The 23,323-nt window shown below is 37.5% G+C and overlaps 1 protein-coding gene across 1 annotated transcript in view; it reads right to left on the bottom strand.

The window, feature by feature from the left end:
* The window catches only part of SLC6A2 (solute carrier family 6 (neurotransmitter transporter), member 2), a 49,013-nt gene that overhangs the window by 10,297 nt on the left and 15,393 nt on the right, over positions 1–23,323 (bottom strand). The window contains exons 3-9 of the mRNA XM_010293508.1: positions 21,178–21,316; positions 20,226–20,360; positions 15,246–15,349; positions 12,547–12,671; positions 11,722–11,834; positions 8,673–8,801; positions 6,085–6,184 (exon numbers count right to left, since the gene is read on the bottom strand). Of these exons, the coding sequence (XP_010291810.1) occupies positions 6,085–6,184; positions 8,673–8,801; positions 11,722–11,834; positions 12,547–12,671; positions 15,246–15,349; positions 20,226–20,360; positions 21,178–21,316 (845 nt within the window). The remainder of the gene's footprint in view (positions 1–6,084; positions 6,185–8,672; positions 8,802–11,721; positions 11,835–12,546; positions 12,672–15,245; positions 15,350–20,225; positions 20,361–21,177; positions 21,317–23,323) is intronic.

Raw genomic sequence — 23,323 nt, 5'->3', positions numbered from 1 at the left:
TCAGCAGGATTTATTTAAAGTCAATAATTAGGACAGCTTGAGTTACATGCAGCCAGGGTGTAACGTTTTTACAAGGTCTGGACGTTTGTGTGTAAACTTCTTTTTTATTTCCACCCCCCCAATATTATGTACAGGTGAAGCAAAGTAGCCAAAAGGATCTGCAAATGCTCTTTAAATTTAATCTAAATCTATTTGCAGTGCCTCTTGTGAACTTTAAAGTGACTGAATTTCAACAGCCTCGAATACTGAGTGAAATTTATCATTGTGCAGAAGGTCAAAGACTAAGGACTAAATATCTCAAAAATTTTTATTCATAGTTTTCCAGACAGATGTACCCAGAGCTCAAATAGTGCTTTGTGTTCAATTTCTACTGAAAATGGGGGATAAGTAGTATGTGCTCTCAGACTGCTTTTTCAACAGCATGCTTTTTCAATACTATATGTCTTCAAATAGCCGTTCTAAGAATCAACCTGCAAAGCAGAACATAGCTATAGCTATAGATGACAGTACCCGTAGGGCTTGTTTTTTTCCAGTTCCTGAAAGCATTTACCCAGTTTTTTTTGTAATTCTGTACGATAAACCAAAACTGTGGGTGACTAGTTTAGTAACAGGAAGGAACTGGTGTACCACAAACAAAACCCCAGTTTACTTGCTGGGGACCTGGTGTTGAGTATAGAAATAATCTCCTTGCTTTTCCAGTGAAAAAAAAGTAAGAGATACTTAAAATTTATGATTGGGTCCTGGTTAAATACACTGAACCCAGACAGAATTTCAGTGTAATTTCTGAACTAATAAAGACTGCAGCTGCCTGAGAATGTCTCCACTGTAATGGTCTATTAAATGGCACAGAAAACTTGGCCTGTTCCCAATGTATATAATATTGTGTTGTCAAGGGATTTAAATCAATACTCAGAACAGATTAGGAAGAAAATGAAAAGTAGATTTGGCTATAAATGCAAGTTACCCTCCTCACATTGAGGCAACCTTCTCAGTGATGCAGATATCGGTGTTCAGATAGAATGTCTACATGTTACCGGTACCGCCTGTACCCGCTGCCTGCTAGATCTTTGTAAGTCATTTTGCTGTGTAGGCTCAGCCAATGGCTTAAGAACCACTCACTGGCCCCAGAAGCCCTTGAGCAGGTCTTGGCCCTGAGGTGAAACTACTCAGTGGCCATAGCTGAAATAAGTTGTGCGCATGTTTCCAAAAAGTAGTGTCATAGCTCTAACAATCATGTGGACCCTTACAAGCAGTCTTTGTATGGGTTGTTTTCCCCTCCTGTCTTGTTTAACTCTGTGATGTACAGTATTATTTTATATGCTTGGAATTTTTAAAAAAAATTTGGAATGTATTTAGTAATAATGCCATATGTATGATTTAAATGAATCCCAGAAATAAATTAACTGCACTGAAACAATGTAGTAGTAAGAAAAAAGGTATATTGAATCAATCTTGAAGCTATTTTGCACTTAATTCCCTTTCCCCGTGAAGGTCACTTCACTGTTTTTTCTCCCATATTGAGTTTTACTTGTGTGGACATGTGTAAACAGTGTATGAGCTCACACAAGCTTGTATGCAAATGAAGAGTTGTAATGAAACTGCTTCAGTGATCCGTCTTATATTTTGGCCTTTGGGAATTACCATAAATCATAGAACCATCAAATTATTCCTGTTGGAGGAGTTCTTCAGAGGTCTCTAGTTCAGCCTGTTGCTCAAGTCAAGTTCAGCACAATTCAGAACAGCTTTCTTATGGCTTTGTCTAGTTGGGTCTTGAAAACCTCCAAGAACAGAGTCAGCAAGCACTCTCTGGGCAAACTGTTCCAATGTGCAATTATCCTTATATAGAAAAACTATTTTCCTCCTTTCAATTTGATCATGGTCTTCTGTTCTCCCATTGTGCACCTCAGTGAAAGGCCTGACTCTCTCTCGATAACTTCCTTGTAGGTATTGGAAGGCTGCCATCAGGTCCTCTTTAAGCCTCCTCCAGGGTAAATAAGCTCAGTTCCCTCAGATCTTCTTCACAGGGCATGTGCTCCATCTCGTGAACATCTTTGTGGCCCACCACTGGACTCTCTCCAGTTTAACACCACCACCTTTTACTGAGGGTTAAAAACAGGTCCTCTCCCCTCACCCAAGAGCACTCAGCCATCCTGTCATCCATTTGCTACATTTGAGTTGCTGTTCTGCACATAAAGATGATACCTGCCTCCTGCTTCTGTCCTAACAAGCATGTATCTGTCAAATGCAGAATCCCAGTCATACAAGCCCTGGTCCAGGAGTAGATGAGGAAAGATGCTGCTTTTTTCACACAGTTCGGCAATCATTGGCATTGGGAACATGAGAAAGGAGGGATAAAAAGAATATAAAATCCGTTGTGTAGCGTTCATTTGCAAATCCTACAGAGTACAGAACAAGGTGTCTGTTTGTTAGTCATGTACTGAAGTAACCACTGTCCCTTTTTGTTCCTGAGTCTCCTTTCTACCTCTGGAGCAAGACTGTTATTCATCGGTGGTGACTTTCATGTGGTGGCAGTAAGGGCGTAAGCCATACCAGTACCATTTGCAAAGGCCAGCTGTGCTACTGTAAAAGCAAGCGGAACAGTAGGAAACGTTTCCTCACCATGGCAATATAGTAAGCTCTGCAAGTTGGCTTGCCCTATTTGTATTTCCATTCTATGGAAATGTGTGCATTCGTATTTTCTCTCTCATGCCAGGCACACATCCATACAAAAGCATCTGTGAGGAAAGAGGAGTACCAGCAGTCAGTACTTGGTTAATTTCTTTCCCTTTTGCAAAAGCAAATAGTTGACCTTAGATTTTTTTTCAAATAAATGTGCCTTTTGGTCTGAAATTTCAGGCTAAGGGACCTGTTTTGGAAATGATTTAAGTAAATGAAAGCAATGAGATTACAGATGAGGATGAAGATCATTGCTAGCTTGTACTGACCTTACTCTGGTCATTCAGGGAAGTGTTGACACTAAAATCTGAGATTTTCCTGCAAGTGAAACCTAAGAGCAGTTTTGTATTGGTGAGAGAGGTGTCTGGCTCTTCTTAGAATATTCATCAGAGGTATGATATCAGGGTTGCACAGGAGGAAAAATGGTAACAAGCTCCAGTCATGACTAAAATACACCTACAGAGTAAAACAAATGAGTTGTCCCTTCTCTTACACATACACATGGCCTTTTCAAGAAGGAACTTCACAGTAAGTGGTCATAGGTATAATTTGAACTAAATTTCTACCTTTTTGGTCTGTGACAAAATGTCAATGCTTGCCTTCAGGCTGGCTTAATATTTGGCTGTGTCATTAAGGCTACTGGGGTCTACTGGAAGAAGGAGGTAGACAAGACCATGCCAGATTTAATCAGTTTAAATAGCACCTGGGGCTGTAATAAGTTCTTTATAAAGCAACAGGTCATGCTGTGTCAGTAAAAACATCTGTCAGCCGCTTAAGACAAATAAATAGATATTTTCCCAGTTATTGGGAGGCAGGAAGGAGAAAGGAAAGAATGATGAAGGACAGAAGGTGCAACAGATAAACAAAATTTGACTAACCTTGGCTTAGTCTGTGAACCACATACAAAGCCTAGCTACTGTAAAGTGCAGTAAATCCTATTTTAATAGTAGCAGATAATGTCTTGCCCTTACTAACTGAAGAATATTTTTATGCCTCTGCTTCCAAGCTAAGCTATGATAATTTTTCTGCATTCGGCTCTTTTACAGGGATTAAAGACAGTTGTCTGAAATCTAGTTCCTCCCCTATTTTGAGAAAGAACAGCAGATGAGCTGCTAGCTCCATGCTGGTGTTGGGTAACAGAATTAGTACATTAAAGCTAAAAACTATTTCTTTAGTAGCTTGAGCAACTTTATGCATGAATGCCATTCTTTCACCTAATTCACTCATCAACAGTTTTTAACTGCACGAGTGAGTTTGCTTGACTAGAAGAATATGGTGGTGCGGCATGGATGGATAAATAAGTTGCTGAGGGAGGTAAATGGCAGTATGAATGATAATGTCTAAGAATCTTCTGAATCCTGCATTAACTATAAACACTCTCTCTGAATGGAAATGAAGATGACTTTCAAGGGAAGAACAATCTTATTGGGAATCAGGGCAGCTAGTTCAATACAGACTTTGATGGGAAGATTTGCAGGCTGCTATGACATTGAAACCTGGTAATAATGAAAAGAATTGTGCCCAACCAGAAAGTATAGCATGGGAATTAGGAGATCAGGAAGAAGAACAAGAGCTCAATAAACTTGATTAATCTAGCAGCAAACAATTTCAGATATAACTGATAGTTTGGACTTTTGCAGTGAGATGACTTGTATAAGACCTAAGATGCAGAATCCTATTGCTTTATTTGGAGAAAATGAGATATTTTTCTTGGGGTCCTTCTAATTTTATTAACTCTGTCTGTGGTAAGATAAAGAACTAATAGCATTCTCCCCAAAAGAAAAAAAAAACCCAAAAAACTTTTGCCATTTCTTTAGCAAGATATGCCTAATTCAGATTAAATTCTGACTTTTTTTTTTTTTTTCCTGTTTGATTTGGTGACTTAACAGCACTTTAATTTCTGCTCTTCTGGAGGCAGCATGTTTTCCAGTGAATAAGCTTGAGGCTATGAATTGCCCTATCTTCCTATATGATAGGGAAACTTTTGAACTCTGGGTCCGTGCTAGAACATAAAAAGAACTTATCTAGGTTGGGGGTGTAGAGGAAAAGGGAAATGTTTTAAACACTGACTTCAGATATTTAAAGACGCCTCACCTATTAAATGCTGAATTAGGGATGGGGAGAACACTCACATGCCAGATACTGTCTCATACCTTTATAATCAGAGGTTTAGCAGGCTATGTAATCAACTATTCAAATATTTCTACTGTAAGCAATATTCTGTAGTCAACCTTGTAACTTATAGCAGAGGATGGGTTTTTTTTCCTTGATGAAATTAGACAACACAGGACACTTCACAAGACTGAAGTTCCTGTTAGCTAAGGACTGAGCTCAGTGTCCTGCTATGTTGCCAAAGTCAGTGTTGGCAGAAAGCACAACTTCAGTATATTGGGTCTTTCCCAGTTAAGGTTATCCAAGTGCATTCATATGGATTTAGAGCAGTGAATGTGGTTGTTTGCTAACATTGTGATCATTTATACGGCGGGAAAGGAAAAAAAATATTTTTTTCTTTTCTCTTATGAAACTTGTGTATCAAGTGTCTTGCTTTTTATTTAGATTACTTTAGGGAGGAGAGAAATATTAAATTTAGACCAAGTAAGGCCAGGGAAGTTATTTAACAAGCTGGGCACATCTTCTGAGACCTGACTTAAATTCTAAGCCATATTTTTTTCAGGGTACTGTAGCACATCACTGCACTCTGGTTGGCACACAACGATTCCAGCCTACTGCCAGAGATCAACTGAATACTCCTAAAGCCTGATATATTGGGGATAAAGCAAATCACTACACCCTTTTTGTGGCATAGATTAGTATGAAATACTAGTAGTAGTACTATTCCTGGTATCTAGGATGTTGGGTATTCCATACCACGCTATGAAATAAGATAAATTTTAAAACACTGGTGTTTTAAAATTAAGTAGAATATTGTCTTAAAAGGGACCAAAGTAGGAATTATTGTAACTCTCTGAAGACAAACTACCTTTATTTCTATTGCGTGGGGGAGCTTGAGAATGACCCTGGGGAAATAATGGAAAGGAGGAGCAGGTGAGTCTGTATTTATGCTAATGTACTTGCTGTGAAACTACCAGGTATAAACCTGCTACTGCAAGCCATCAGCTATGTAATTGCTGCAAAATACTGGCAGGAGTAGCAACATTTCCATCCCACTGCAGTTCCCTTCACAAGGCAGTTTTCTTTGGCTTTGTGCAGGGTTTCAAAGTTTGGCCCACTGAATGTCTGCATTCCTGTCACTATTCATAAATCAGAAGGCAATCACTGTATGAAACTCGGCTTGTTATGGTTTCATGTGTATAGGCTATGCTGTTTTCCCTTAAAACAATGTGTAAGCTTGTCGTGAGCACGTGGAATTTCAGAAAAGATTTTGCAGGTGCAAAATGAAATGCTTACCATAAAACCAGGAAACTCCAATTGCCTCCATTAGAACAGCAAACAGTATCGAAGTCCCAGCTGCAAACGTGTCCAGAAGTGTGAGCACATAAATTCCACCCTAGCATTGGGGAGTTAAAAGATGCAACAAAACGAAGTTACAAGTGGAATCATCTCAGTAGTTTAATACCTAGTTAACAGAAATCTGCTTTACTTGAAACATTATCTTAACTGAACTTTTTAATATGAAGCTGATGCTGCAGACACAGGTTCATATTTGCATACAAAATAGTGGAATCAGACTTGCAACTCTTTCCTTTCACCTATGTCCTCATTGAACTGGGAAACAGAAGCCTCAGCTTAGCATGACTAATGAGTGCTCTTGGCACTCAGTGTTCAGGGAAATGCTCAGCAGCTTGTAGGACAGGGCCTGTCTACAGCAGTTAATGAAGATCTTCCTAAATTATTGGCAGGAATGGAGCGCTACAAGAGTTTCCACAAGCCATTATCACAGTTTGTTCCTAAGGCAAATTATTCTCTGTAGTCCAGTGAATCTGCCGCCTCAGACTGATGTCTCCTTTTCCCAGAATGCCTGCATCTCTCTTTTCCAATGTTCCTACAAAGGGAGTAGTTGCATGTTAAGTCTCTGTTACCAGCATGGAAGCAGCTTTTCCCTGTTTAGTTTCTTTGCTGTGGTACTAGCAAGCCTTTGCTCAGTGGAGAGAGCAAACCAGATCATCTTCACTCACAACAGCACATTTCTGTTCTTCAGTGATTCATGACGGAGAACTGTAAATGCATTTACTAAAGTCTTGTTTCTCTGATAGATTTTTAGCTGCAATTTGACTACTTTTTGCCTCATTTTACAATGTGGTATGAATTTCTGTAAATTACTGCTCATTTTATTGAGTTTGGGCTAAAGATCATATTCTCTGTTTCAAAATGAACCTGAATAAAGTGTTTCAGGACATTCTTTGTCATATGTAAACAACTGAAATCTTTGCAGTTGCAGTAGATTTTCGTTAAAATATTTTTTTTCAACCAAACTTAATCTGACTATGCCTCATCAGAGAGGAGGAACAAAAGAATTATTTTCCATGGTTTTACCAATGGTATAAATAGCACTTGTACTATTTAGATCTCTAGGTGATTTTAATCTCTGTAATCAATCAGTTTTCTTTTTTCTTATAAAAGATGGTTTTCTGAAACAGCTGTGCCTATTTACAAAAACAGAGCAAACAGTGTGTAGGCCTTGTCTAGATTTTTAATTCTGTGGGGACTTGTCTGGAAACTGAATGAACTTTGGTTGTTGTGTTAGAAAGAAAATGTTGCTTATTGAACGGCATTTAAGTTTGACCTCTTGTTTTTGCTCTACACCTGCGCTAAATGAATGCTTTTGCTATCAGATTTAGTAGAATGACAAATATGGTTTTGTAAGAAACATGTTTTGAAAACATAGCCTTAAAATTTCAGAGGACAAAATCAAACAGATTAATTTAATGTGATAGTATCACAATGGTTTTCCTTTGTTTTTTGTTCTTCAGCTCTGTCAACCAATACACTTGGACAAGTCTGGGTAGTTTTGTGCATTCCAGCTGCTGAGGTAAACTTAAGTCTAAACAGATGCCATTATTTAAAAGTTAGAGCTAGGTTGTTATCTTGAACTGCTTTATCTCACTTGAAGGCAGTGGAATTGCACCCATTGGCACCTGTTCGGGTTCTAAAGCACAAGTTTCTTCAGATCTTGTACTTCAGGAAATTTTATTCCAGTTTAAATTTTGAATAAGGAAGGAGCATGTTCAATTCTTCAGGTAACAATGAAGATAGCATGGTATTAAAAGGATAGGTATTTTAAATTATACATCTATTTTTACTGTCTCAAATGTTTGCCAGTTTGAGGAAACTTGAGTAAAAATATTGGGGTATTCTTTTAGTGTAAAAAGAGCTCTGTTATTTATAAACTTATGCCATTTCAGTAATCTTAATAGTAGATCTGGAAACCATTTCTAGAGAAGGAGAGAAGTTCAGCACATCTATTTTCATGGTGGCTATCTCAGATTTCTGTTGTTATCTGACACTTTTGACATCTTTAGGGCATTTTGCTTTTTTGTCAAAAAAAAAAAAAAAAAAGCCAGAATGAAAGAACATTAAGAAACACGTGGCGGAGAGGAGATCATTATTCTAAACACACAAGAAGTGAATTCTTCTCATTTGCTTCAAGAAGAGAATAGCCAGATGACTAAGGGTCTGGTCACTTGAAATTCTTAGTTCCTCACACAGGAATAAGCACTCGACACAGTTCCATTTAATGTGATTTAAAAGAAACCCCACAAAACCAAAACCAAACACACAAAACGAAATGAAAGCAAGAGTAGCACAGGCAGTTCTTTGGAACAAAGACTTGTAGGTTCAGTTGATAGTTAATGATCTTGTGCAAAAAAGCAGAGAAGCTTCATGTAGATAAGACTAAAAGTAATGTTCTGACCATAAAATTGTTTAAGAATTAAATTTTATAACAAAAATAGTCACCTGAGCCAATTAATATTTCTATCTGATAGTTAACTGCATTTTTAAGGTGGCTTATTGATGGAAACTTTTGTTGTACTTACATTGGTGATGCAAAAAAGGGCAAGTAGGAAAGTGCCAAAAGAAACACCAAAGGTGAAGAGCTTTCTGTGCTGCTTCAGAATTTGGAAATCATCTGCCAAGCCAGTGATGACAGCCTCCATTCCACCCATCTGAGGAAGGGAAGGCAAGAGCTCTGGTGAAATGTTACTGACTGTTGTAAATGCAGATCAAAGAATGTAAAGCAGCTTGTATAAATAATTCCCAATCACTGTATGATTTCTGACATTCAGCTGTAAATCAGTGGTGTTCTGACGTATAATTTTATTTCTTGTTGTAGAGAACCAAGTCAGGGAACTGGACATCAAGTGCCATAGTTATTGGCTCAATAGCCATATCCTCTGTGGACTCTTTGCTGACTCAACAGGATAGCAAGTAGACAGTACTTTGGGAAAAATAATGTACATTTTAATAAGTTTTGGGGAAAAAGTTGGTAGCTTAAGTAACCGAACTCCTTAAGAGATTTCTAAAATAAAGACAGACACAACAAGCACCTAGGGGCAATGTACTGAACAAAGATTCAGTTTAGCCATTGATTAACCAAATTCAGTTTGACAAAAATCTTTACAGACCTGGAAGAATCGTTACATAGGAAGCTTGATGTAATGTTTTTTTTTGTTGTTGTTGACAACATGAAAGAATTTTACTTTGTTCTCTAGAAGTTAATGCTGAACATTAGCCATTGTTTTGCAATATAGGAAAAGCACTTTCCAACTTCTTAATGAAATTGCTGGGTTATGTAGGTGGTTATGAATTTTAATTTCTTTCCACCAATGAAAGCATTCTGACCAGCTCCACCAAGAAGTTGTGAAAACAAATTTAAAGCTTTTTTTAAAGATAGCTAATGTTCACAAGTACAATGTCCCAAAAGCTAGTGTACACTTGTATTTCCTAATGTCTAGGGAGGCATCAGTGAGTGCCCTTTAGTTAAGATGGGTTAATATTTGAAGTTTCAAAAGTTGTTACCATGTTGGCACTTAAATGGTCTTGGAGAAGTTGAAAATTGAAAGAGACAGCTTGGATTATTTTGGCTAAGGACCGCTTCTTAGTGTATCATGATTTATTCTCCTTGTTAATTCCCTATGCTAAGCGAGATACCTACTCAAAAAAATTATTCCAAACATTTGTTCTATTTTCTGTCCTTTTCATTGTTGCTTGCTTAAACTTGAATGATCAGATTTCTCTTTGCTTAAACATTTTGACAGTTCCTGTGCCAGTGCAGGCTTATAAATAAAAGTATTCATATACAATTCTTCCTTTTTAGCTTTAGGGTTATTTGATTTATAGCTTTAAAATTTTTAATTTTCTCTTCAGGGACTTGATCAGTCACATGTGAGGGGAGATTTGAGAAGACTACCATAAAAAATACTGCATGACCTGAGTTTTCTTAAGTAAATTATGAAAATTCCTGAACAAAACATGAACAAGCAAATCCCTCCCTTTTTAGAAAGAAAGAGCTAAACTTGGCCACAGTTTATCAGTTCATAGTATTTTAATTTTCTCCACCAGAAAGAGCTTTCTCCACTTGTAGGAAAAGTGTCTTCTGCAATCTAAAGCCCTGTGTCTTTGTCACTCAAATGCTTCTTTACATTGCCTTAAATTTGCTGCTGTGTTGCAAAGTTAGCTGTTTTGGATCTAAACACTTCTGAGTGTGTATTTTCTTCTTAATTCTGCCCTGTTCCTACTGGTCATTCACTGTGCTAAACCCTTCCTTTCCTTCATGTTTGCTTACAGTTGAAAAATGGCCAAGCTACAAACCCAGATACAATTTTACCTCAAACTTTTGAATAAGGATGAAGATTGTAGTGTTTAAAGACAAATGTCATTGAACCTGAGCTGGTATCCAAAAATCCAAACACTTTGGAAACATTTAGACCTGAATCTGTCCTTTACAGCTCAGCTGTCACTCCACAAGATCTCATTCAGGTATTTGCCAATGATTATGAAAGCTTCCTGCTGCAACCTCATTGTTCTTGCTTTTGCTCTCCTCCATGTCAGTTCATTCATTCCCTTTCTTGTCCTTGAAAATGAATGAAGTTTTATGAAGTTGTAAGCAATGGAGACACTGGGCCTTTTGCCTTTTCCAGCAAGAAATTCCTAGATCAGCTCTGTACATTCAGAACTACAAAAGAGACTTTTATGCTTTAGAATAGAAAGAAAACCCCTATCCTACTAAAAATGATGCATGTTTGTTCATGGTTCACTATTCCTTAAAGACCTTGTTTGTTTTTCTCAGAAATTAATCAACTTTTAAGATGAATATAACAGGATGTCTTGATGCCTCTTTGGCAAGAACAAAGCAGTACAAATACTGTTAGGGGACTTGGGATATTTTCTGGGCTGAAGTTTCTGTCATCCTGAGTATGATGGTACAGTAAAAGCCATCACATTATGGAAAGAGCAAATACATTCATTAGAGTAGACATTTTACAGTAAGATAGTACTAAAATGAGACCACTCTGGAAATATTCTAGTGTGATTTTTAAATTGTGACTAAATTTACAGGAAATTCTGTATCATGCCTTGTAGGAAAGAAATCAGACTACCTTCAGATGTTGTCTGTTTTGAGCGGATTAGTGAATTTCAGCACATGTAAAAATCCCTTCTAGAAACCACTCTACTCAATGTTTTATTGTGGCTTGTGTTTTGCAATTAGGGTTCCAAAACCTTATTGCAGGTTCATAGTAGGAATAGTTCATAGCAGTGATGTTGGGTCATACCTTTTAGTAGTAATAATTGTTGATGAACAGCCCCTCTGTAAGGTCATAAAAAAAACAGCAGTAAGTAATTATTTGCTGGCTTGTAAAAGATTTGATCTTTTCCTAAACCTCTTACAATATTGTGAGTCTTTAAAATGTACTGCCCGGTGTAATACTATTGGTATGTTGGCTGTGACTGTGAAAACAGATTCAGGGAATGCACAGAACGTTTATTTGAAATGTAATAAAGCCCCTGTTTAAGGTTGATACCTCTCCAGTTACAGAATATAACAGTAAAGGAAAAACGTCAAGGGTAGAAGGAAAAAATACTCACAGAACTGTCGATGCCAAGAGTAAGCAGCATGATGAAGAATACCACGGCCCAAAATGTAGATCCTGAAAGAGTTGAAATTGCCTCTGGATACAGGATGAAAACTAAACCAGCTCCTGAAAGGGGGGGGGGAATATTACTAAATTATGTTTCTTAGCTTCACAAAAGTGTTCATTTTAATATGATAAATTATAACTAAGTTGACTTTTACATCAGTCCACATCATACTCTGAGTAGCTGTTAAAACAAAATTTGCATTATACCAAAATTATATCCAAAATACTTAAAAATATACTCATAACAGTTTTATATTTAAAAAAAAATCCCATTCTTTTCCATTTCTAATAATCTTTTACGGGATTCACAACCTTAGTAGCTATTTTTCAGCTATGTAGTAGAGAAGGAGCCATGTGGATGTGGACTGCACTGTTTGGCAGGAGAATTCTCAGATGTCATGAGAGATACAGGAATGGAAATCATGGGTGACCTGTTACCAGTGAAAGGACTACAGAAAAGCTTACCAGAACCATTCAAAACAGCAACTTATGCCACTGAACAGCAATACTTTCACAAGGTACTGTGCAGTGGTAAACGCGTGTTTGTTGCACAGGCCTGAACTTGCGAAGGGCAGGATGTTGAGGAACAATTCAGTAGAGGTGAGATGAATAAATACCGTTTAGAGTCCACATTTCAGCAGGGCACTGACAGAGTTTTAGTTCCAAGTAGTTTAATTCAGGTCATTTGCATGAGATTTTCACACACTTGTTTGAAACAAATACAAACGCATTTGCAAAAAGCAGTAAAACTAGTATAAAATTGACTTCCTACCTTCAGTGGCTACATCCTCAATTTTAACTTTGTGCTCATGAGCCATGTAACCCAATATGGAGAAAATTGCAAATCCTGAGATGAAGCTTGTGACACAGTTAATGGTGCTAGTCAGCAAAGCATCCCTAATGATGGAGAGAACAGTGGAAAAAAAACAACCAACATACACTTTAAGAATTAGATGGGGTTGTCTTATAGTGGTGGGAAGATTCTTGAGAAAATGCTAATTGTGCAATTATCCTGATGATTAAAAGCTCATATCAGCATACTATGCTAGCAAATTACATACTTCTGCTTACTAATTTGATTTAAAACTGAGTTCTGTTAAAAAAAATAAACAAAGCTATATTAAATATTAAAATATTAAAGAGTAATGTCATTGTCCTAGCTGGTAGCTGTAACAAAGCAAGAGAGTGGCCTGCAGTGAAAGAGCCGTATTATTCATCAATTCACGTGAGCAGTTATTCAGGAGTATTTTCAGACAACTCCAGGAGTGCATTTTGAGCAAACTGTGCTGCCACATGGCTGTGGATAACCATCCTTAATCTGTAATGAAGTCCCTTCATCTACAAAGTCGGCTAGGTTTTTCTGAAAAAAAACTCTTTGTTTATCAGATTGTTACAATGGTGAATTTAGTTTAAAGGTTAAATATTATACAATGTGCATCATATAGTAACGGTTGCACAAAGTTGTGGTTTTTAATCAATCTGCCATGGTATTATGATAGATGTATGAGTTTTCCTGGGTATTAATAATTCCTATTACCAAAACTAGCTTGAAGATAAGTAGACCATATGTCTTTAGGTGTCTACCTAATCTGCACAGTGTCTGGTATGTAATCTTTTGCTGCATATGATCTTTAGAATGGAGGACATGGGTCTGTGAACAGCAGTGATATTTAATAAGCAGAAAGTTACCACTCAAAAATATAGGTGCCACACACCAAAATTTATCCTCTTCCTTACATTATTTTGATAACACTGAAGAATGTATGTCCTACGATTCTTCAAGTGTTTTCCTGGGGGAAGTCTGCAGGATCAAGAGATACCAAACTGGACCCATAAACTCAAATCCTTTTAAATTATTAAAGAAGAAAATTGCTAGGTATTTCTCACTGATATGATGGCAACAGTATTTCTTGTTTCCCACAATTCAAAAACATTCTTACACAAGTGAATAATGCTTCTTTCCACTTAGTCAATAACTGGATTAAGTGATGTTTATTTCCTTATAAACTGAGCTGAGCTAGCTCTCAGTATTTTGCATGTAAAACTAGATCATAATTTAAGTTCAAATTCTCATGTTTTCTAGTCCCGATTTTCAGTATTGTTAACCTAACTTACATTACTGACACTATTCCTCTCAAGGAAGGTGTGTTGAAGCATAGGTGGGATGGTATAGTGCTGAGTCATGGCCTTCATTTGGAAACAGTAGTATTTTCAATTTGTTTCGTTTCAAGAAAGCCTCTTGAACAAAGTATGTCAGCATATTATGGAGTTATTTGACCAAGAGAAGGATATTTTAAGTGTTGTAAATGCTACTGAACTGAAGCTTGCTTTTATGGTTAGAACTAAAATGAAGTATTTAATGAAACTGCAGATTATTCTTACAGAGAAGGCAAGGCTTATGAAGCAACACTGAATAAACAAAGTAGTCTGAGAACTAAATAATATGATTTCACATATCATCTGTGGTATTTTCTTAGTTTTGAGTGGATTTTTTCCATTTCAGAGCAAAATTAGAATGCAGAAGAAAAACAATTATACAGGGAGCTGCTATGAGATTAATACAATATTATTTGCAGAGGATGATAAATGTTATTTTGGAAGATTGCTATCGGTAGCATTCTAACTGAAGGGTTCTCAAACCTGGAAATATTACTTACAGGTAGTATTAGGTTGCTAGCAAATAATCAGCTGGCAACCTAAAGTTGCTCTGGGTTAAGTACAAAGCTTTCTGAAGTTAGTGTCATTATTCCATGATTTTGGCTTTTAGCCTGTTTAAGGCAGTTCAAATCTATGTATTTGCTTGTACCTTGTCACTTTAACATTTTTGTGCCATCCTTCAGTTTACAATGTATTTATAATACATGCACTTTCTGAATTTATATTTCTGATGGGAAATTTTAAAGTGATGCTTGTTTTCATTCCAAAATGGAATATTAACGAAAGTCCTAAATGTTGGAAGTTCTCAGAAGGTGCAGAGCAATTCTGGTTGAATTTCCATGGCGGTGATTCAGCAAAACACTTGCAAACTGACTTGATTTATAATGTGTTCCTAAATTGGAGCTCAACGTAAAATATCAGAAATATAATCCCAAGGCACAGAAACACTTCTGGAAACTGGAATCCTTCTGCTTTTAGTTCTCGGACCAATAAGATTTCATCCCATGTTCACTGTTGCTCTTAATGGTACTTTTGAAAGGCAAACACAAGCACAGTTTACACAGCTGTCTATAAAATCCAAACCTAATCCCATTCTGTTTTACTGTATAGCAGGTATCTTTGCAGGTTCCTGTTGCTAAAATTTCAGTAAGGAAGACAGTGTTTCAAGATTTGGGTTGGTTGCTATGTCCACACAAGACTGACCATCATTAATAAATGACTAAAGATAAAAAGATAGCTTAGTACTTATTCCAGTTGCAGTTGGAGTAAAATAGTATCATTCTGAAGCAGTAATGGAAGAATAGGCTGTCTTACCTGTAACAGTTGTTGTCAAACTTATTGTAACTGGCAAATGCAATTAAAACACCAAACCCGGCTCCTAAGGAGTAAAATATCTGAGTAGCTGCATCAATCCATACCTGCATAATGACACCAACATTGTCAGTGTCAGTTCAGTCCAAAAGACACATCAGGGAAATGCAAGAGTGTACAAGACAGCTGGCTTTTGACAAAGGATCAGGACTCATGCTTATGGGAGTGTAAGTGCTTCTCAGCCCTCATGAGATGTCACATGGAGCACAGTCATGGTCTGGAATGGCTTAATCTGAAATGGTAAGGGCCAAAGCAGTGGGCAAGCTCTCAGTGCAGGCACACTGCTACCACGGTGGGGTGCACCATTTGGATCTGTACTTCTGAGCTTTTACTGAGTACTGAAATAATGACATGATTTTTCTCCCGGGTGACAGAAATACACTTCCAAGAGTTCTTATTCCAAGTTAGTTTGGAATGTACAACCAGAAAACTAAAAATAGTTAGTGGGTCAAGAGTTACAGGACGCTTTCTTTCCCATAAGAGCGCTTTCTTCATGGGACTATTAGTATACTTTATAAGATGCACTCTTGTTTCAGAAGCTGAAACACGACTGACATACTGTGAACAGAACCATGCAGGTTATCTGTCACCTTTCTCACATAGTTGGAGATGGAGTTATTTCTGTGATGATCATTACATTTCAGCTTAGATGCAGCTTGGTCATTTTAAGAATTGTCCACTAGGGAAAACATGTTTGTAATGCTATAGCTTTTTCTAAAGTGGCCCTCCAGCCCAACACAAGATGTGCAGACAGCGGTCAGGAGCAATGCCACAGTGCTGGTCTTCTGAATCAGAAACCTGAAAATAGTCTACCCTGGTTAATGAGAGTTTCACTTATTCAGTTATTACACAGAGATATTTAAACAAGCATCTTCAACAAGGGTGATGAAGTCAGTTGGAGTGAATAATACTCAGTATTTCTCAAAACGAGATATTCAATATTTTATTAAATCTGGCAAGTGCTCAAGACTACAAAAAGCACTGGATTTCATCTCCATTCATCTCCACAAAGTAATCAGGTCCAACATATCTGTTCAACAGCAGCTTTCTAACAGATCTAAGCAGCTTATAAGCTCCATCTGCATTGGGATTTTAATGCTAAGCTTTCACATTCGGCCCAGTGGAAAGAGAGCGAGTGAGTGCCTTATCCCATCCTAACATGATATATGAAAACACTTTTATGCTAGTGATCTATTTTTTTTTTCCTCAACATAAATGATAGGAGCTTTCAATAACTGCCTGCTGAAGACTATGAACCATTTATTGAACTCTGGATTTGTGAAGAAACCTAATTTTATGAACTATTGAGAGTTAATTTCTTGAAAGATAATATGAAGAACAATCTATGATGTGTTTATTGGGCTTTTGAGTATCATGGATTTCTTTTACTGATTAGCAAAACAATCCTGTAAAATTCTTTCCTTGCTCATTCCTTTTATATACCCAGTTACATCTTAATGTTCTGGGTATATAAATATACACAGAAGTTGAGATCAAATAGGGTTGTACTCTCTGAAGAGCATTTATGTGGATAAGAGTGCAGGAAGAGAGATGCAAAGCCTCCTGTAATTTTTCTTGTTTTTTAAAACTTCCCATAACTTCCTCTAACAAAGTGCCTGAATTTTTTTTAAATTAATTTTGCTTAAACTATAACTAGGTCTGCATGCCTTTTCCATAAGGCATTTGTTTTCAGTTGTTCTCTAGCTTTTTTTTTTGCTGGTGGAGTTGTACTCATTATACTTCCCCTTTCTTACTATTAAAGCACAATTAAGCATCTGCTTAAGTCCTATTGATTCAGGTAAGAGGTTAGCACCTACTGCCTACCAAAGGAGTTATGCTCATGCTTAAGTATCTGTTGAGTAGGAGTCTTGGCTCATAGTAGCTGATTAGGAAACAAATTGAGAAGATCAAGGTGAAAGGAAAAAAGAGCAGAAACCAAAAATTCCTTTAGAAGTAAGATTAAGTGCAAAACATTCCCTTTGTTATAACAAAGCAGGATGTGAAACAGACAGTGGGGCTGGTTCTTCTGCCATTTACACTCCTGTTCTCTGTTCACTTCAGCTGAATGGCTTTCTGATTGATGCATAGCCTAATGTATTTTATGGTAGAATGTTGGTTTTATAGGCATTACAAATGAAAAAAATAGAAACATTTTACAGGAGGCAGTCATCAATCTTTCCAGCTTTCTTCATGGTTGTTTATGCCATTATAACTTTTGTGCATATTCTTCCTCGTGTACGTGGATTTAAAGAATGACTGTACTGTGTGGAAACATTGTGTGCACCCCTAAATGTTATATAATCTTCTGGAAACTTGTTAAGATGTATGAAAGAGCAAGTGTCTTCCTCATGTCTGATTTAATGGTATTTAACACGGATTCCGTTAGCAGAACAGAAGTGTAGGCTGCTGTTTTACACAGATGTTTAACGTATCCACTTGTGCAGTGGTGATGAGTATTATGGCTTTGTAGCTTCTGGACTTTCAGCAAGGAGCATAGCTAGGCATTGGTCCAGTTAAGAGGTCCTCAGGTGAATATTTTTCTTTCCTTTTTATAGAGGCACCCTTTGTGGATTCAGTATCCCTGAAAACGAGATGTCTTAGGGCTTGCTAAGGGCAGTATGTGGCCCTATAAAATGAGGCAACCCTTGACATTGATCGGGATGTTCTAAAGTCTTTTAGAAGAGCATTGGCAGAGCCCTCTATAGGCCACTACTGCTTGTGACTTATGATGTTTCTTCATTAGATTCTTCGTTTGGGAGAATAAAAAAAAAAAGTAAATCAGAAAGATTCAGGGACATGTTGACACAGAACTGAAGCAGGAGTTTATTCTTTGGAGCCTGAGGACAAAGATTAAACACAAAAGCCTATTGCAGCAGCAGGTATCCCAATCTCGGAGCAGGAGAAAAAACCTCTTATAACTGATCTTTTATTATCCTAGAGTAACTTTTTTTGTTGCTGTCTGAAAAATTTAGTCTTAGAAACAAATAACTTTAGGGTCATCCAAATAGCAGCTGCAGAAACATTAAGCCAAAAAAGAGCAGTGCACAGAATATCCTTCCAAAAGCAAAAGGCAGCTATTATTATAGAGGCCTAGATTTTGAGCTGATGCAACATGGCACAGCTCCATAAACATCTAGCTGAACTTGTGATTATTTTTTTTTTTTCCAAAGAGCACTAAAAATATATAAAAAATTTAAGCACCTCCTTTGTTCATCCTTGCATCTTTGTATTTATGTTTATGTAAAAGCGTGAACTATGGAGGTGGCTACTGCCTTGGTGACAAAGGTGGATGAATGTCCCATATTTGAATTGCGGCTTGACTATTCCAAAATGGAGTGAGGTGGGCTCTGGTGATAACTTCTGTTGCTGAAGAAGTACCAGTTTCCAAATTCAGTATTACGAAACCAAGGAAGGATTGTTTTTCTAAGAGTATGTAAAATAGGTCTGGATTCTAACACTCAAGGTCTTTGTCTGTCTTTTTAATTATTCAAGAAAAATCAAAGTAGGGTGCATAGGAAATGTACAGTGCAACTATGTACAGACTACAGACATCTCTGAAAGCTGCAATTTTTCGAGACATTTGATTTTCTTCTAGTAAAACTATGTCCTTGCTTTTCAGTTTTGTAACCATTTGAACAGCCTTGTGACACACCCACAGAGATCGCAAAATCACAGAACGGTAGGGGTTGGAAGGGACCTCTGAAGATCATCTGGTCCAACCCCCTACCCAAGGCAGGATCACCTAGGGCAGGTTGCACAGGAACACGTCCAGTCGGGTTTTGAAGGTCTCCAGAGAAGGAGACTCCACAACCTCTCTGGGCAGCCTGTTCCAGTGCTCTGTCACCCTCACAGTAAAGTTTTTGCTCATGTTGAGGTGGAACTTCCTGTCCTGCAGTTTGTGCCCATTGCCCCTCATTCTGTCACTGGGAACTACTGAAAAGAGACTGGCTCCATCCTCCTGACAGCCACCCTTCAGATATTTGTAGACATTGATAAGGTCCCCTCTGAGCCTTCTCTTCTCCAGACTAAACAGCCCCAAGTCTCTCAGCTTTTCCTCATACGAGAGATTTTCCAGTCTCTTAATCATCCTTGTAGCCCTCTGTTGGACTCTCTCTAAAAGTTCCCTGTCTCTCAGAGATACCACTGTTATAAATGATTTATGATATTTTCAGAATAGCACAGTGGTAAGTTCTACCTGTAGTCACCAGATCATTGTTCTTTGTAAGTCTGAAATGCTGGTGATTTCATGAGTTAGTGACTGTACTTGTAGATCTTGCTTTACGATGGCTGAAATAATTCTTGGTTCTAAGGTACTCCACAAATTGAGTTGGCTTGGATATATTTAATGAGAATGTCTTGCAATGCTGTTAAGTGATACAGGGAAATGTACATTACTTTCAATAGTAAGATAAGAACATTGTACTATTGAAAATCTCATTTGTATGAAGAACCATGATTAGGTGAATTAGTCCTTAGTATGTTTAGCAAGGTTTTCATAGGCCAGAATTTTTGTTTAACACGTTAATGTTTAACCTAGTGATTAAAAAATAAAAATCTTCTTCTTGAGGGAATTCTTTGCCTTTTCAGAACTAAATTTTGCATGACTCAATTTTCCTGTATAAAGGATACTGCCGTTTACAGAGTGTACAGTTCAAAGCATGGACTTTAAGGTACTGCCACACCTGAAACTGCCCTTGTACAGGTTTTTTTGTGTGGTCACAACATTTTGGGTTCAGATTGAGATAGCCCTGTTATGGACAGTGTTGGAAAGTTAAGACTATCAGGGACAGTGGGTTAGTTCTTACGCACAAGCAGAAGTGTGGCTCTATAATTTCAGAAATTAGCTCTAATATTTTCAGTTTTAATAACGAGGGCAATAGGTTTAATAATAACAAGGGAATGAGAGCAGAAGAGTACACTTACTGTGGCTTCTTTTAATCTTCTGAAATCTATGTGCAGGTATGCATTTATTCCATTATATGCACCAGGCAGGGTTATTCCATGTATTAACAAGACAAATAATACAACGTAAGGCAAAGTGGCTGTTATCCAAACAACCTGCAGACAATAGAGATCACAAAGGTTAATCAGCTGTTGCGGAAGATTTAAGAATGTGTGAAAAACACAGCTGGCACTTTCTTGGTTTTGTCCATTCAGTTTGATAGAGAAGCTCTTTATAGGATGTCTTGGGGGAAAATGCTGTTATGTATCATGAGTCTTTACCTATGTATTTTTACAGATACGAGTAGGAGACAGTTTTGACAAACGGAAGACTTGGAGTGCTTATACATTACCAGTGTGTGTTAGACTGCTGATTAGGTGTTCAGCTATATATTCATTTACTAAACAAGTGCAGTCATTCCTGATGTTAGGTGATGCTTTCATGAAAAGGTACAAAAAGCTCTCGGATTTATCCAACTCTAGAATTTCTGTTGAGGTGTTTTCCGAGGGATGTCAAAGAGTAATTTCAAATTACTTTCATCAGATATTTCTTTTGTCATAGCATTTTATATAATAAAACCAAAGCATCTTAACCCATTGAAACACTAGTACATTTGGCTAAGAATAGAAGGCACATTTAAGACAATCTAAAGTCTTTCAGAATATTTTCTGGATGAGACCACTAATGCTGAATGGAAAATAATGCGCTAATAAAATTTCCAGTTAGAACGTCACACAAGCAAAACTTGTAAATAAAATGAACGCTGATTCAGGACTGTGTATTTCCCCTGTACATATATGAAGGGCTCTCACATGGTTTGGTCGCTGAGGGTCCCTCAGCAGCAGTGATTTAGACTCTTGCATTCTAAAATTAGGAGACTTCTTAAAGGAGACAAAGAACGTAGATGAAATAGAAGGACAATATTCGCTCTACCTTTCCTGAAGTCTTCACGCCTTTCCACAGACTAAAGAAAAGAATGATTACCACCACCAAGAGGCAGAGGGAAAGTTGCCAGCGAGGCAAGCCAAGGTCATGGATTCCACGGCTTTCATGCAGGTGCAGAACTCCTCGCCTACATACCAGATACACAGAAACAAAGTGAAGTCACTGGGGGAAAAAGGTTTTCACATATCTCATCCTGTGGGCAGCAGAAACGGATGCTGCACTGCAGTAGTAACTGCCCTGCTGACATTCCTAGCAGTTAGTGAAATCTGTTTGTGAAGCAGTGTATTGTGCTTCTTCCCAGAATGCCTTTGTGTTCTCCCTGGCCCATCAGTGTCTGTTTAGCACCACAGTGCCATAACGATAGCACTCTCTTCTTTCCTTCACTGGCAGTTTTGGGGGATTTTGGAAGTGTCATTTGTTGATTCTTGCTTGAGTACTGAACAGATGCCCAGAATTTCCATCTTTCAAGATTTTAAAACTTGGCGAGTAAAGGCCTTGAGCAAACTGATTGACTTTTGAAGTTAGCCTTGCTTTGGGTAAGGAGTTGTATTAGACGACCTTCAGAGATCTCTTTCAACCTAAATTATTTTGTGATTAGAGATAAGCAAACAGCTGGCTTTCTGCAACTTGGGCAGTTCCAAAGTTACTTTCAATTTATTTTTGAATAGGCTATTGTGAGGCTGCAAAAAAGTGGTTGGATAGGAAAAGCAACACTTGGTAAATTAAAATTGGATATCGTGCTCTGTGTTGTTCATTGAGATAGTAGAGTGATAGCAGAGGAAATTCTGTTGCTTACCAGGGCAGGCTAATTCTTTTGAGATCTACACAATGAAATGGATTGATTTCCCATGACTGGTGATACCTACAATTAGAGTTGTCAAAACACATTGTGTGCAACAGGCACAGGGATATGGGAGATATTTTATAGTGGATCTCCCTTATTTTAACTTGGTTCTATGCTATTGAAGTGTCTCCTGCTGCTTTTTTCAAATCTAAACGATGCAAAAATACTTTGCTTTGCTTAAAGCTGTATTTGCAAAGAGGAATGGCACTGCGGCAAGAGCGCGGCACTAGAGAATTGCAGAGCTAACTCCTGGTTCTGATATGGATCTACAGGATGCTGGCTCAGGGATTCAATTTCTTAGTGTTTCAGTGCCCATGGCCATGACCTTCCTTGTCTCCTCCACTTTCTCTATTACATTTTATTTGCTATGCACTGCTTAGGTAAAATAGAAAGTTCATCTCTGTTGGCTTCTCTTAGCACATGATAGTACAAACAAATCAAATCAAAGCAGCCCTTTTCACTGGAGGACCTTGACATGTTTTACAAAGATAACTACATTTTAGAGAAACTGAAGTACTGGGTGATTTGCCCTGCGTGACTGCAGATATGTAGAAACTAAAGTCCGAGGAGTGTAATTCCAGCCTTATTGGCTGTCTGCATACAATCTTTTACTAGATGGATGATGCTTCAGAGTTAACTTGAGCACTTGTTTTACCAAGTCAGAGATGAGTGAGATAATTGAACGAGTTCCAAGATAGAGCAAACCTGTGTCAAGTTCAATGGGGAAAACTGAAAAATCTCTCTGTATTACTTAAACTGTAGAAACATGCTGGGAAAATTAAGGCCCATTAGAACAATCCATCTAGTAATATGAGAGAGTTGCATACAATTCCCTTTTACAATTTCCCTAAAGCATTGAGATATGATCAGCTAAGAACTGTAACAGTTCTGCTTCTGTAGTTTCTCATGTTTAATAAGAGATGCGGTATTTTTGAAACTGTTTCTATGATTTATCCCAGGTTGGAGAAAAGATACTTGTAGAAAATCTCCTTCTAAATTAAGCAGCTGATCTGTTTCTGTTGCATTGTAAGGCTAATAACAAGTGAAGCATTAAAAGGGTAGTGACCATGTGTTTGTGGCATATATTAAAGAATGTTCCTATTTAGAAAGTACAAGGTGAGTTTAACTTGTATTATACAACACTATAGCTATGTAGCAATATAGCTGTTACCTGTGGAAACAGTAAAACGTAGAGGTAGACTTCTTGATATCTCACCTGAAAACCTATTATCTTTAATTGAATGTAAATAAATAGGTAGTTCTCATTCAACTTTTGCTTAGAGTGTGAAT

Source organism: Phaethon lepturus, unplaced genomic scaffold (genome assembly GCF_000687285.1).
Source record: "Phaethon lepturus isolate BGI_N335 unplaced genomic scaffold, ASM68728v1 scaffold15048, whole genome shotgun sequence".
NCBI lineage: Eukaryota > Metazoa > Chordata > Aves > Phaethontiformes > Phaethontidae > Phaethon > Phaethon lepturus.
The sequence above is the reverse complement of the archived record's forward strand: the minus strand, read 5'-3'. Positions and strand labels throughout refer to the sequence as shown.